General features: G+C 41.6%; 1 protein-coding gene across 4 annotated transcripts in view; it reads right to left on the bottom strand.

Moving 5' to 3' along the window:
- SLC44A1 (solute carrier family 44 member 1) overlaps positions 1 to 12,832 on the bottom strand; it is a 171,027-nt gene extending 158,195 nt beyond the window's left edge. Inside the window, exon 1 of one of the 4 annotated variants that reach the window (XM_074361927.1) lies at positions 12,479 to 12,832. In XM_074361927.1, coding sequence (XP_074218028.1) covers positions 12,479 to 12,514 — 36 coding nt within the window. In that variant the 5' untranslated portion in view covers positions 12,515 to 12,832. Of the gene's footprint in view, positions 1 to 3,745; positions 3,764 to 12,478 lie in introns of those variants that run through there. The other 3 variants (XM_074361930.1, XM_074361929.1, XM_074361928.1) reach the window with 3 other exon arrangements.
- Between the last annotated feature and the right edge of the window lie 694 nt (positions 12,833 to 13,526).

The following is a 13,526-nucleotide window of genomic DNA, read 5'->3' as shown; positions in this document are numbered from 1 at the left end:
CACAAAATTAAATTCATCTTCCCCTCCCCACATACTCCACATACTAGTCTCCATCTCAACTCACATGTCTACCAATTATAATACCCTTCTCCCATTACACAGTACTCTAAACTGGTTTATCCCTCTCCTTTACCCCACATACCAGATGAAGGGAGGAAAATCTGCCCTATTTCAAGTCCACAATGTCTCCTCCGGTTCCCACTTACAGTGCTGGTTCGAGTTACTGAACAGCTTCCAGGGTGGCCCCTGGTTTCCTTTCTCCTGCTTTACACACAGGCAAGGCTCAGATCACTCCCCCTTAAATCACTCAGAAAAACCCTCCATGGCTGCCCATTCCCCTCCCCTTCAAATAGCGAAATCTTCCCTACATGTAATATTTCTCTCTGCTCTGGCCAGGTCTCCTTTCCAAATTGACACACAGTAAGTTCAAGGCTGCCTTGCCTTTGTTCTAGCTGTTCCCATTCATTTCACTGTAATGTCTTCTCTTGTCCCTGCTTTCTACTAAAATCCGTCTGTCCTCCCACTCTTTCTAAGCCCATCCTTCAAGGCCAAATTGAGGCTGACTTCCAGGAAGCTCACTCACCAACCAGTCCATCCTTTCTTGCCTTCTCCATTCCCTGAACTCCTAACCACCCAATTTATTATTGCTGTTCATTTCATCCTTAGCACTCATCTTCCAGACACAATTTAAAAATTTTGGAAGTTGGGGTCCCTTTTCTAAAACCCAAACACAGGATTTGTTTAGGGGAGCATTAATGGATAGGAGAACACCTGAGAGATTTAGTTCATATTAATATCATGTCTGAGACAGTTTCATGGGTTGTGCAGTTTGACACAAGCCTGTGAGGCAGGTTTTATTATTGTTCACATTTTACAGCTGGGGAAATTGAGGTACCAAATGTTACAGAATTTGGCCCAAATAACCCAGCTGGGGACAGAGCAGAGCTTTCAAACCATACAGTCTGGCTATACAGCCCACGTTCCTATCAGGACAAGGTGCTGTTTAATTTTTGGATTCTAATAGACCTTTAGAGCATCAGTAGGGAAAGGATTTCTTATAAGGATGGCAGAAGGTGACTTGCTGATTAGGGAGGATCACTTAGTTGAAGATGGTGAAGTGAGACACATATAATAGACTAAATTCAACTGAATTTTATATCAAGAAAATTTTACACTAGAAATATTATGTTCAAAATTAAATTCTTTTGCTATTATAAATAAAGCCACATGGAAAGATTCTTACATCTAGCATTACTATACTTTTGGATTACTAAATAAGTGGTATCAACTTTTTTACGGCTTTCCATGTATGTTATCAGTGTCCCAAAAGAGTAATTCCAATTTATTGAGCAAATCAATAAAGTATACTTGAGTCAAAACCACATGAGCAATTAATATCATTCTGTTAACTTTGGTAAAAGTTACAGAAGAAAAGGGTGTCTCTGTGCCCTTAATTTGATTAGATTATCAGCAAGATTTAACATATTTTAGTTATTATTTCCTCTTCTGTAAATTAGCTATTTGTTGCAGAAATGCAGTTTTTATACAGTGAGAACTCTTTATATCACAGAGATAGTCTACATAATAATGTGAGTCTTCAGTTTTACTATTTATATCAAAAAAAAAAAACTGAAATTAAACAGAAGAGGGGGGGAAAAGGCTCTCTTTTTACTTTTCTGTTCTAGTATATGCCACTCAGTATTATGGCTCCTTAAGTGCATCGGGTAGGAATGGAAAGAAAAGGAAGGAAAAAGAAAGTTTTAGGGCAAAGGAGGGGAAATTAAAAAAAAAAAAAAAAGTACCAATCAAACAGAAAAACAGAAGTGAGAAGTGAGAAAAGCCAGAAAAGGAAATTGAGTGCTTGAGAGGGAAGAGGTTATCCTAACCCCCAAGGTTCTTTTGGGGCCCACTGGTTGTGGAAATACTAATTAGCTACTTAACCATTATTCCAACCTTAAATGCTCTTCTTTATCCAGAAGCTATCCTCGCCTCAGAGGGAGAAAGAGGCAGTGGGGGTGGGGAAGAGAGCTAGGGGGAGGGGTGCTTTGGCAGTGGCTAGAGCAGTATCACTGGGGAAATAGGAAGATAATTGTGTGATTTTCAACTATGAACAGTGAAAAGTTTTATAACAGAGCGATAAGCAAAACGTTAGGAAACACTATAAAAGTGTGATTTTATAGGCAGAGGAAAATGGCAAAACTACGTAGCAGATATTATCAGCTGCCTACCCAGTCACCGTTCCCACTCCGCACCCTCCACCCAGCCTTGCTGGCACAGTCCTAATTTTGTTCTGGTGTTGCTCAGCCCTCCACTTGACTCAGAGGGAAATCCTGGTTAGTCTAAGCCAATTACAGAGCCCTTCCCTTGCCTCCTCCGTGCTAGAGATTGTTCAGGGATGAGTGTGCAGCCCTCCCCAACTCCTATTAAAGGAAAACCACTGGAGATTGTCAGCTCAGCAAAAGATGAGCCCACAACAGTCACATCCATCTTGAGAGCTACCTTCCTTAAAATGACAAAGAGAGAGAACTCAGGTCCTCATTGACACCAAAAAGCCACTGAACTTACCAAGCTGGAAGCCACCCTACCTCTCAACTTATATGAGATAATAAGTTTTCCTTAATGTTTTAGCTGTTTAGATGTAAGGTCTTTTATTTCTTATAGCTGAATCATCCTTAAGTGGCTCATAACAAAACCTTACTAGACTGTTATCATCATTCAATATTACAATGCGATCAAAGGAGCCAACTTTAATACCTTCACTGCTCCTTGAACATCTTGAAGTAACCATGTATTTTCAATTTTTCCACTTTTTTGCTGTTTTCCTTATTTTATGTTATACAAATGTATCCAGAAATCAAACACTCCTGTTCAACAATTTTCAGCATATCTGACCTTAAAAATTAGGACAAAAATAAGCTTTTAGGAGCTTCCTTACTAAATAAATGTCTAAATATTTGATTATGGCATGTTGCAGAGAACAGTTAAAAAGAGTAATAATACTATCTTCACAAAAATAATAAATTCCAGCAGTTTATCCATCAAATTTTTTAAAGTAAATCCTGTTACACACTTGATATGAAATCAGAAGGGAGTCCATCGAGGGAAAAAAACTAACAACACCCTGTTGAGTATATTAAAACATACTGAAAAAATGTAAATCTCTTTCAGAAATCACTTTAAAAAAAAAGTACTAATTTTGATACAATACATAAATTCAAAATTGGAACATTATGCTATGCTATATTCCAATAAACAAGAAAACACAAAATATTAAAAGGGAAGAAATATTACTGTGCTAGAAACTTTAATCATTTTCACAGAGTGAATTCCCACAGTAGAAATAACAGTGCCTCTTCAATGACTTAAGTTTTTCACCAGCTCAAACCCTTTTTCTAACTCTGCACATAAAGTATCCATCTGTGCCTGCAAAAACATCAGCACTGTAAATCCAACTGCCCCGTTATTGGAATGGACTAGTCTTTTCCAAGCTACCTTGACACAATTATTTACACCTCTATAAGTACACTTGTTTCACCTGTGCGATGTACACCTGCAACAGACAAGCTGCTTAGGATAGCTGCTAAAAATTCTGTTGAGCACCTTCTTCAAAAATATTTGTCCCTTAAAAAAATTTCCTATCAAATTTTAAAACATCAGAATCTCTAAGGGAGGAGTTCATTCACATCCACCCATGGAAGGAAAAAGAACATTTATTAATTTGTTCAAATATTTCACGAGCACCTACCATGTACCAGGTACCAGCTAAGCACAGAGAATAACAGCAATGAACAAAGCAGACGTGGTCTCTCTCTTCATCAGCTCAGTCTAGATCAAGGGTCAGCAAACATATTCCATAAAGAACCAAAGAGTAAATATTTACACTCGCAGGCCATAAGGTCTCTGTCACAACTATCTACTCAACTCTGCTGCTGTAGCATGAGAGCAGCTGTAGGTGACACATAAACAAATGAGTGTGGTTATTTGTGGACAATGAAATTCAAATTTCATATACTTTTTATGAAATAAATTTCTTATGCAATAATATTCTTCTTTTAAGAAGTAAAACTTTCACTGTTTGCAGATGACATGATACTATACATAGAAAACCCTAAAGAAGCTACCAGAAAACTAGTAGATAGAGCTCATCGATGAATTTGGTAAAGTTGCAGGATACAAAATTAATATGCAAAAATCAGTTGCATTTCTATACACTAACAACAAAATAGCAGAAAAAGAAATTAAGGAAACAATCCCATTTACCATCACACCAAAAAGAATAAAATACCTAGGAATAAACCTACCCTAGGAGGCAAAGGACATGTACTCTGAAAACCCTAAGACACTGATAAAAGAAACAAAAGATGACATAAACTGATAGAAAGATATACTGTGTTCTTGGACTGGAAGAATCACTATTGCTAAAATGGTCATACTACCTAAGGCAATAGACAAATTCAGTGCAATCCCTATCAAAGTATCAATTACATTTTCCCCAGAGCTGGAACAAAAAACATTAAAATTTGTATGGAAATACAAAAGACCCCGAATAGCCAAAACAGTCTTCAAAAAGGAGAACAGAGCTGGGAAAATCATGCTCCCTGGCTTCAGACTATACTACAAAGTTACAGTAATCAAAACAACATGGTACTGGCACAAAAACAGACACACAGATCAATGGAACAGGATAGAAAAGTCCAGAAATAAACTCATGCACTCAATCGATGACAAAGGATGCAAGAATATACAATGGAGAAAAGACAGTCTCTTGAACAAGTGGTGCTGGGAAAACTGGACAGATACCTGTAAAAGACTGAAATTAGCACTTTCTCTCACACCATATAAAAAACAAACTCAAAATGGATTAAAGACCAGATACTATAATACTTCTAGAGGAATACATAAGCAGAACACTTGGACATAAATCACAGCAATACATTTTTCAAACCAGCTTCTAGAGTAATGGAAATAAAAGCAAAAATAAATAAATGGGACCTAATTAAAAGCTTTTGCACAGCTAAGGATACCATCAACAAAATGAAAAGACTACCTACAGGATGGGAGAAAATATTTGCAAGTGATGCAACTGACAAGGGACTAATTTTCAAAATATACAAACAGTTCATTCAGCTTAATATCAAAAAAATGAACAATCCAATCAAGAAATGGGCAGAAGACCTGAATAAACATCTCTCAAAAGAAGACATCCACATGCCCAATGGGCACATGAAAAGATGTTCAACGTAGCTAATTGTTAGAGAAATGCAAATCAAAACTACAATGAGATATCACCTTACACAGGTCAGAATGGCCATCATTAGCAAATCCATAAACAATAAATGCTGGAGAGGGGGTGGAGAAAAAGGAACCCTCCTACACTGTTGGTAGGAATGTAAATTGGTGCAGCCATTATGGAGGACAGTATGGCAGTTCCTTAAAAAACTAAAAATAAACTTACCATATGATCCAGCAATCCCACTCCTGGGCATATATCTGGAGAAAATATAATTCAAAAAGACACATGCACCCCAATGTTCACAGCAGCACTATTTACAATAGCTAAGACATGGAAACAACCTAAACGTCCATCAGCAGATGACTGGATAAAGAAGTTATGGTGTATACATATATATGTATATGTATATATATACACATACATACATACACACACACATATACATACAATGGAATACTACTCAGTCATAAAAAAGAAGAAAATGCCATATGCAGCAACATGGATGGACATGGAGATCGTCATTCTAAGGGAAGTAAGCCAGAAAGAAAAAGAAAAATACCATATGATATCACTTATATGTGGAATCTTAAAAAAAGAAGAAAAAAGACACAAATGAACTTATTTACAAAAGCAGAAACAGACTCACAGACATAGAAAACAAACTTATGGTTACCAGGGAGTAAACGGGGTGGGAAGGGATAAATTGGGAGTTCAAAATTTGCACCTCTTAGGGCTTGATGGAAATGTTAGGTATCTTGATTGTGGTGGTGGTTTCATAGGGGTATACATCTATCAAAATTCATCAAATTGTACATCTGAAATATGCATAGTTTACTGTACAGAAATTATACCACAACAGAGTTGTTTTAAAAAATAATATCCTTCTTTTGAGTTTTCTTCAACCATTTGAAAATACAGATTCCATTTTTAGCATTCGTAGCTTGCAATCCATACTAAAACAGGTAGCCAGCCAGATGTGTCTCATGGGCTGTAGTTCTGCAAACTCCTGGTCTAGACATTAACTGTGTAATTATTTACTGCTTAAAATTTCAAAGGGAAAACACATAAGGCTGTGAGAGTTAATGAGGAGGCAAGGCCTGGTTTGAAGGATCAAGGAGCCTCTTCCAAACAAGTGACGCTGAGGCTGAAAGTTAAAGGATGAGCAGCAGCCAGCCAAAGGCCTGGGGAAAAAAAGCAAAGAGCTTTCCAGACAACTGAAAAGCATAAGCAAAAGCCCTAAAAGAAGAAGGAATACAATCTACTGAAGAATCTGTGATGCTGGAGCACAAAGAGTAAGGAGGAGCACAGCAGGAAGTGACAGTGATGCTGGAGGTAGAGACCAGCCCACACAGTGCAGTTGGCTAAGGTCGGAGATTCCGGTCTTTGTCCTAAGAGTATCAGAAATCACGAAAAGGTTTCAAGTAGGTGGGGGACACAACCAGCTTGGGATTTCTTAAAGATCACTAAGACTGCGGTATGGAGAAAGATTAGAAGGGAGCATGAATGAAGATGGAGAGATGTATAAGCAAGGTTCCACCCGGAGGTAACAGAAGCCTGGACTAGGGGGCTGGCAGTGGAGTTTAGAAGGTAAATGAGGCAAGATATGATGACTAGACATGGAAGAATGAAAGGCAGGTTTCCTACATGCCTCAGGTTTCCGGTATCCACACCAGGATACTGGTATCATTCACTGAACCAGAGACTGGAAAAGATATGTGTGTATGTGTATACAAATTCTGAGTTGTTTATGACATGCTGAGTTTGAGTTGCCCAAAAGATACTTCAGTGGAAGTGCTAAGCAGTTAGTGAACATGAGGGTTAAAAGCCAGGACAGAACTGGTTTCAGTCCAGTAATTCAGTTTGGGAATTGTCAGCATACAGATTGTAACTCATACCACAGGAGGAGATGGAATTACCTGAAGCCAGGGTATGTAACAGAGGTTTTCAATCTTGGCAGAACATGAAAATCACCAGGGGAACTTTAAAATCTTTTGATACCCAGGCACTATCCCTGGACCACAAATCAGAATCTCTAGGAGGAGGACCCAGGCATCAGTATTTTTTAAAGTTCTCAATGTGTTTTCAATGTGCAGCCAGGTTTGCAAAGACAAGACTTAAAACATTAAGAATTAACAGTAACTACAGAAAGATCAAGAGACTAAGAGACCAAGTAGGTTTCTAGTCCTAGCTTCCTTATAATGCATCTCTCTGACCTCAGACTACTTCGTATCTCTAAATTCTAGTTTAGCTCAACAGAAAGGTGAGATAGTACGCCTAGTTTATCTCTAATATCCCCTAGAGTCCCAAAAATCTGAGCCAAAGTTTCAAAATTGAAATATTTCTTTCTTCTAGGAGAAGGGATAGTAGTGAGGAGACAGAAAAATAGCTATTAACCAATTACTAGTAATAGATAGAATATATTTCTATAAATAAATATCCTCCAAACCAGTAACATTTCTAAACAATAGGATTAACACATCAAACAGTATTTGTTAAGCCCAGAAACTTAACAAATTTTGGACTAGTTTTGCTATATTATACTACGTTGTTCTGCAGCCAGCTAACTGCAAAGTGGCATGAATTTAACTTGCAAATTCCTTAACTCAAAATGTTACTGAGTGGAACTTTTCTAAAGACAAAATGAGCTGAAATTTAAGATTTGAGAGGCATGCATCCGAACACAAAAGGGAAGCACAGGACTCAGATTCAGAAGAGCTGAGATGAAGTCTGGATCAGTCACTTAGTAGCTCTGAGTGAGCTGAGTAGCAGCCAAATTTCCCAATGTCCAAGTCTCAACCTCCTCAGGTGTAAAACAGAAGTAAGTTTAACTTCAGAGTTATTGGAGAAATTAAAACATGAAAATGGCTGTGAAAAATAGCTATACAAAAAGTATTACCATTTTTTACTTAATTTTCCAGCCAATTTTAACATTAACTTTGATTTACATATTTTGAGGGGTAGATCTTCTATGCTAACCACATAGTATTCAGAAGAAGAAAAAACCAATTGTCTTCATGCCATGACTTTTTCTTCCAGTTAGAGCGGGTCTACTTCGCTGGGCATATTTTAATGGAAGAACTTAGTCTCCGTTGGTAATTCCCACTACACTCTTCAGATTTCATTTTTACCCTCTGACTTCAAATTCCACAAAGCAGAAGGAGACTACAGCACTTTTAAAATTCTGTTAAGGAACAGTTAACATACTTAGAAGTTAACCAGTATTTGTGAACCACTTGCTTGTTTTCCATTACACCCAAGGCAAGATATGAGATCTAGAAAACACAGTTAAATATATAGCTCTCAATTTGAAGACATGGGAGGAGACCATAGACATGAACAATTTCTCCTAAAGTCAGACTGACAAGGGGCAGTTTGTTCAACCAGAAAGATTCTCCTCCACCCCGCTTACAATTTCTAAGGTTAGAACCGAAGGACGCAGAACTTCAGAGCACTTGCGAAATCTCCTGGCCTCCAAAGCACTGCTGTGAGAAATAATGATCTAGCCATTAACGACAAAGACTGTCGGCAATTTGCTAAGTAATCTTTCAAAAGCCTCCTTCATTCAAACTGGTTTGTCAATGGGAAAGAACATTTCATAAATCTGAAGATTTACAAGTGAACTTTGAAGTTTAACATTACAAGAATAGAAATTATGGCAGGTTATAACAGAACAAACGAATTATGGAGAGTTGGGAATAAATTTTAAGAGTCTTAGGGAGGATTAGCGCTGTAAAAAGAAACTCAAGACATCTCACGTTTATGTCCCCTTCAAAGAGATTTTTAGGCAAAGGCTATCATGTGTTAGCTTGTTCTGAGCAATTACTAACATTAGCAAGTAACTTGCAGTGGTCACTAATTAAAACAAAACAAAACAAAACAAAACAAAACAAAACAAGGATTCCACAAGAGTTCTATAAACATATCTAAGAGTCCTTAAGATTCTTAGATACACATTTCTGTTACAGCACAAATAATTTTGCCAATAATTTCTTCTTTTAGCAATGAAACACAAGTTAGTACAGACTGTGACACTTTTATTTAAAACTGAAAACAGGATAATTATTTTGATGGCAAATTATGATATCCAGACAGTGCCAAGAAAATGAAAATAATACCAGGACAGACTACAAGAGATGAAACAGTTTGGAAGACAATAAACTCTTTTATGAGAGTCTACAACATAGCAAGAGTCTACGTGGGAAAATAAATTATATTTCAAAAGTGACTCCCTACTACAAAAAGGAAACATACTATATTTACATTTATAAAACCTGCCAGGGCTTTTCAGTTGCTGACGATAATAATGAGAAAAGCTAAGCCAAACTGCAGATTACCTCAAAGCACGTTGTTTGATGTGCTGTGCAGGTTATCATTAGAGTCTGCAGACAAGCTCTTTTAAGATGTTATAGCCACTGCTCCAACTAAAATATAAGCACTAAGAAGAGCACCAGTGAAAAGAAAAAAAAAAAAAACCTGCTCAATTGTGCAAACTGATGGTACCATCGACAGAATAGGAAGTAATGTGGGAAAGGCAGGCAAATTTTAAAACAGCTCAAATTTGAGCTTAGAAGAGGATGGCTTGGTGGAATTAGTCCACCAGCTCATGGAAGTAAAACAGCACACGATTCAGGGCTGGATTCATATTCAATGTTACTTGTCCACCAGATGTTCAAATCTGTGTATCTATGTATTCTGTTCATTGACTATCACTGAGCAACTATTATATACAAGGTATAGTGAGGAACTGCAGTGGATACAAAGATATGGAAAATAAAAGCAGCTCCTATACTAAAGAAGCTTACAAGCCAGCAGAAGGGGTGAGAGAAACATTCTGCCTGAAAATCCAGGCCTCTGAGTAGTTCAAAGTACTGTGGAGGTTCACGGGCGAGAGAAGATATGCAGCTGCGTCCCTATCTTGTTTCAATACGACACATATAGATACTATATTATACTAACTGGCAATGCTCCAGAAAGCGGCATTAAAATGCAGCAGATTGATAATATTTCACAAATGAAGAACAGATGCCAAAATCTCAAATAACAAAACCAAAAAAATAAGACCAGCTCATTGGCACAAAACCTGCTCCTCAATGCTCCACCGAACACTACAAGTCCCTAAAGCTGAACTTAAAGGCATGTGACAGCTGTTGATTGGTTATAGGAATCCACGGGAAAAAAAATGCACCCCTTGGGGTGCATGACATACATCTTGTCTGTAGAACATGGCATGATGGAAACAGTGGCTGCAAGAGGAGGAAAAAGCAAAGAAAATGTATGTGACAGCATTCTGAAAAGTAAGATGTGAAGTAGTCAAATATAAGACCTGTTATTAAAGCAGAGTTTTGATCCACCATCCATCTCTCCCAAATTTAATTGTCCAAACACTGACCGAGCCATCCATAAACTATCAATACTTTCCTGTCTTAAAGGCATTTCACCACCAAAAGAGGATGCAAAGTAACCCAGTTCTTTAAAGAAAGGCAACAGGAAAAATACTTTTTTGGTGAAAATGATACTTAAGTAAATATTAGATGAACAGCACCCAACTGAATTCCCCCCAATACACACAAAATCCCTAACCAGTTGAAAGGCATTGTGTGATTCCACACCTTTATCTGTTAATATGAAAACCATGGTCTATCGACCTCTCCTTCATAACATCACTACATACAGTTTTTCTTTGTTACTGTAACTGAACAGGAAGGTTTAACTAACTAAACCAATCACCCTGACTGGTAGAAAGAAGGAAAGGGGGTAAAAAAAAGCACACGAGTAAGCAAACACTCAAAAAAGGAATGGACAAATAAGATGGATACTTAATAAAACATAAATGTCCTCCATTCATCTGCAATTCTAGTCATTTTCTAACAGAGCTCAGATTTTCAGAACAAGTATGCAGGTTATTTAAAACTGAGTTATATATAGTCATTTAGCAGCAGCAAAAACACTTCTGGCATTATCACAGATGCTAGATTTCTGAAGGAATTTTTTCCCCAAATTAGCGTTTTTCTTCTCCAAGAACTGACCAGCTTTTATTTCTAAAAACAAAAGCCCTTTTCTCCCCCCAAAACAAACAAAATCAAAGACCACAGTTAAATTCTACGCTAATGAAACTGTAAGATTACATCCCAGGCGTTGTCAGAGCCTATTTTTCATACACCACCACCAGACAGTTTGATGCAGTATTCCTGATTGCTTTTTATCGTATTTGTAAATACACTCCCTAATCCACTAAATTAGGTAATTTACAAACAGGTCCTCTCAGTTATTAGTGGCCAGCAGTCAAGTCCTATTACATTTGATTCTTATACAGTTGTCTAAACATTTCCATCCAGGTTAAGGGCTCAGATCGGCGAGAGGGAGGCTAGCGAAATTTGGATGGGGGCAGGGTAGAAGCTGAGAGAAATCTCTGCATCTCAGCCTTCAGCGACAACATTCAGCCAGTGCCCACAGAAAAACTAAATTCGGCACCTCTTCCTCCTGTTACACTGGCAACAAAGAGGGAGTTTCCGTAACGCTCCCGTCACCCACCAGGTGCCCAATCTCCTTCCCAGCCCAGTCCCCGCGCTCCCGCAGGGGCCTCGGTGTGAGAAGAGGCCGCGGTGCCCGGGGTCAAGGCACAAAGGGGGGATGGGTGGCAGCGAGCGGCCAAGATCGGGGAAGTGGGTTGTACAAGGGCTCTGGGACCTGCTTAAACACTTAGAGCCTGGACGGGGGCGGCGGGCGAGAGAAAAGAGGCAGAATATCTAATCGAGCAGAAACTGTAATAAGGTGGGAGTAGGGTAAACAGCCCATGCTGGGGGTACTCCTCCAGGGAGCACAGAAAACAGTCGGTGGATGGGGAGGATAAAGACTCCAAGGAGGTGGGAAGAGAGGAGCCAGGCCCGGAAGACGGGGGAAAGGGGTGCCACCTGGGGCAGGGAGCAGGCGCCCGCGTTGCCTCTACCTGCAGGCTGGCGGGACGGGCCGCTCAGGTGTGACTGGGAGGAAGCGGCCAAGTCGGAAAGGGGCCGGCAGCGTTAGGGGCGTCCCGGGGGCCGCGCAGAGGCGTCTGCGAGTCGGCAGTCACCGGAGCAAGCGCGGGGGCATCTGCGGGACAGGGGGAAGCGGGATGGGGAGGCGGGTGTGGGGGCCTGTGGAGTGCACAGTGGGCTGAAGGGAAGCTCGCGGGTGGTGGGAGGCGGCGGGCGCCCGCGGGGCGGGGGAGGCATCCGGGCGGGCGGCCGGGAGGCGGGAGCCCCTCACCTGCGCGGCTGAGGAGGCGGAGCTGCAGCAGCCCATGGCGGGGCCGGAGGAGCCCGGAGGCGGCGCCGGGCGCGCAGCTACGCCCCGGAGCCCCTCGGCATGCGAGCCGGCGGGCGCCCGGGGAGGGCGCGGCCTGGCCCCGCACGGCTCGGCGGCGGTGGCGGCGGCTCGGGCGGCGGCGGGTACTCAGGGGGCGGCGCGGCTCGGGGCGGGCGCCGGCCACATCCCACGGCGGCGGCGGTGGTGGCTGCGCTGCTCCTGCTCCGCTCCTGCTGCTGCAGCTGCTCCCCAGCGGAAAGGGGCGGGCGGCGGCGGCTGCGCCTCCCCCTGTCCCCCGCCTCCCGCCTCCCGCGCCCAGTCCCTCTCCCGCTCCCTCTCCCGGGCCGCCGCCTCCTCAGCGCGGCGCGCGTCTCCCATCAGACTCCCCGCCCCCAGTGCAGCGCCGCGCGGGCGGCCGGGCGGCTGCGGCCAAAACGAGGCCGGGCCCTTCGGCGCGCGTCAGAGCCTGCGCGGTGCCGAGCCCATTTAGCGGTGGCACCGAGGCAGAGCGCTACCTCGGGGCGAGAGGGCGCCTGAGGCTGGGGCGCCCGAGGACTGGGCAGGCTCGCAGCCGAAATGGGGTCGGGTTGCTTCCGGACCCACGAGGCACGGGCACGGGCGAGGCGGGCGGAGCTGCTCGCTATCCACACTGGGCTCGCAACCTGAGGACCCTAGTGGCTTCTTACCTCTCAGGTGGCTGATTTTCATCCAGAGCAAAGCTTATTTCATCCAAATAAGCCCCTGGAAAACGAGTAGGTGATAGAAGATGAGGAGAAACAAGCATCTGTTGCTACTCTCCCCATTTTGCTGATGTGGAAACTGAGCCTTGAAGGACACTAAGAGCTTAATGGAATGCACCCAAGGTCGAAATTGATACAAAGGGCTGAAAATAGGGAAAAGGTAAAAACCCCTCCAGGGCTCTCAATTCAGAACCATATTGGATCTGAAGGAAACTTTTTATACAGAATAACACACGGAAAACAATAGGCGGGTAGTAACTCATCATACT

This window comes from Camelus bactrianus, chromosome 4, assembly GCF_048773025.1.
Source record: "Camelus bactrianus isolate YW-2024 breed Bactrian camel chromosome 4, ASM4877302v1, whole genome shotgun sequence".
Taxonomy (NCBI): domain Eukaryota; kingdom Metazoa; phylum Chordata; class Mammalia; order Artiodactyla; family Camelidae; genus Camelus; species Camelus bactrianus.
The sequence above is the reverse complement of the archived record's forward strand: the minus strand, read 5'-3'. Positions and strand labels throughout refer to the sequence as shown.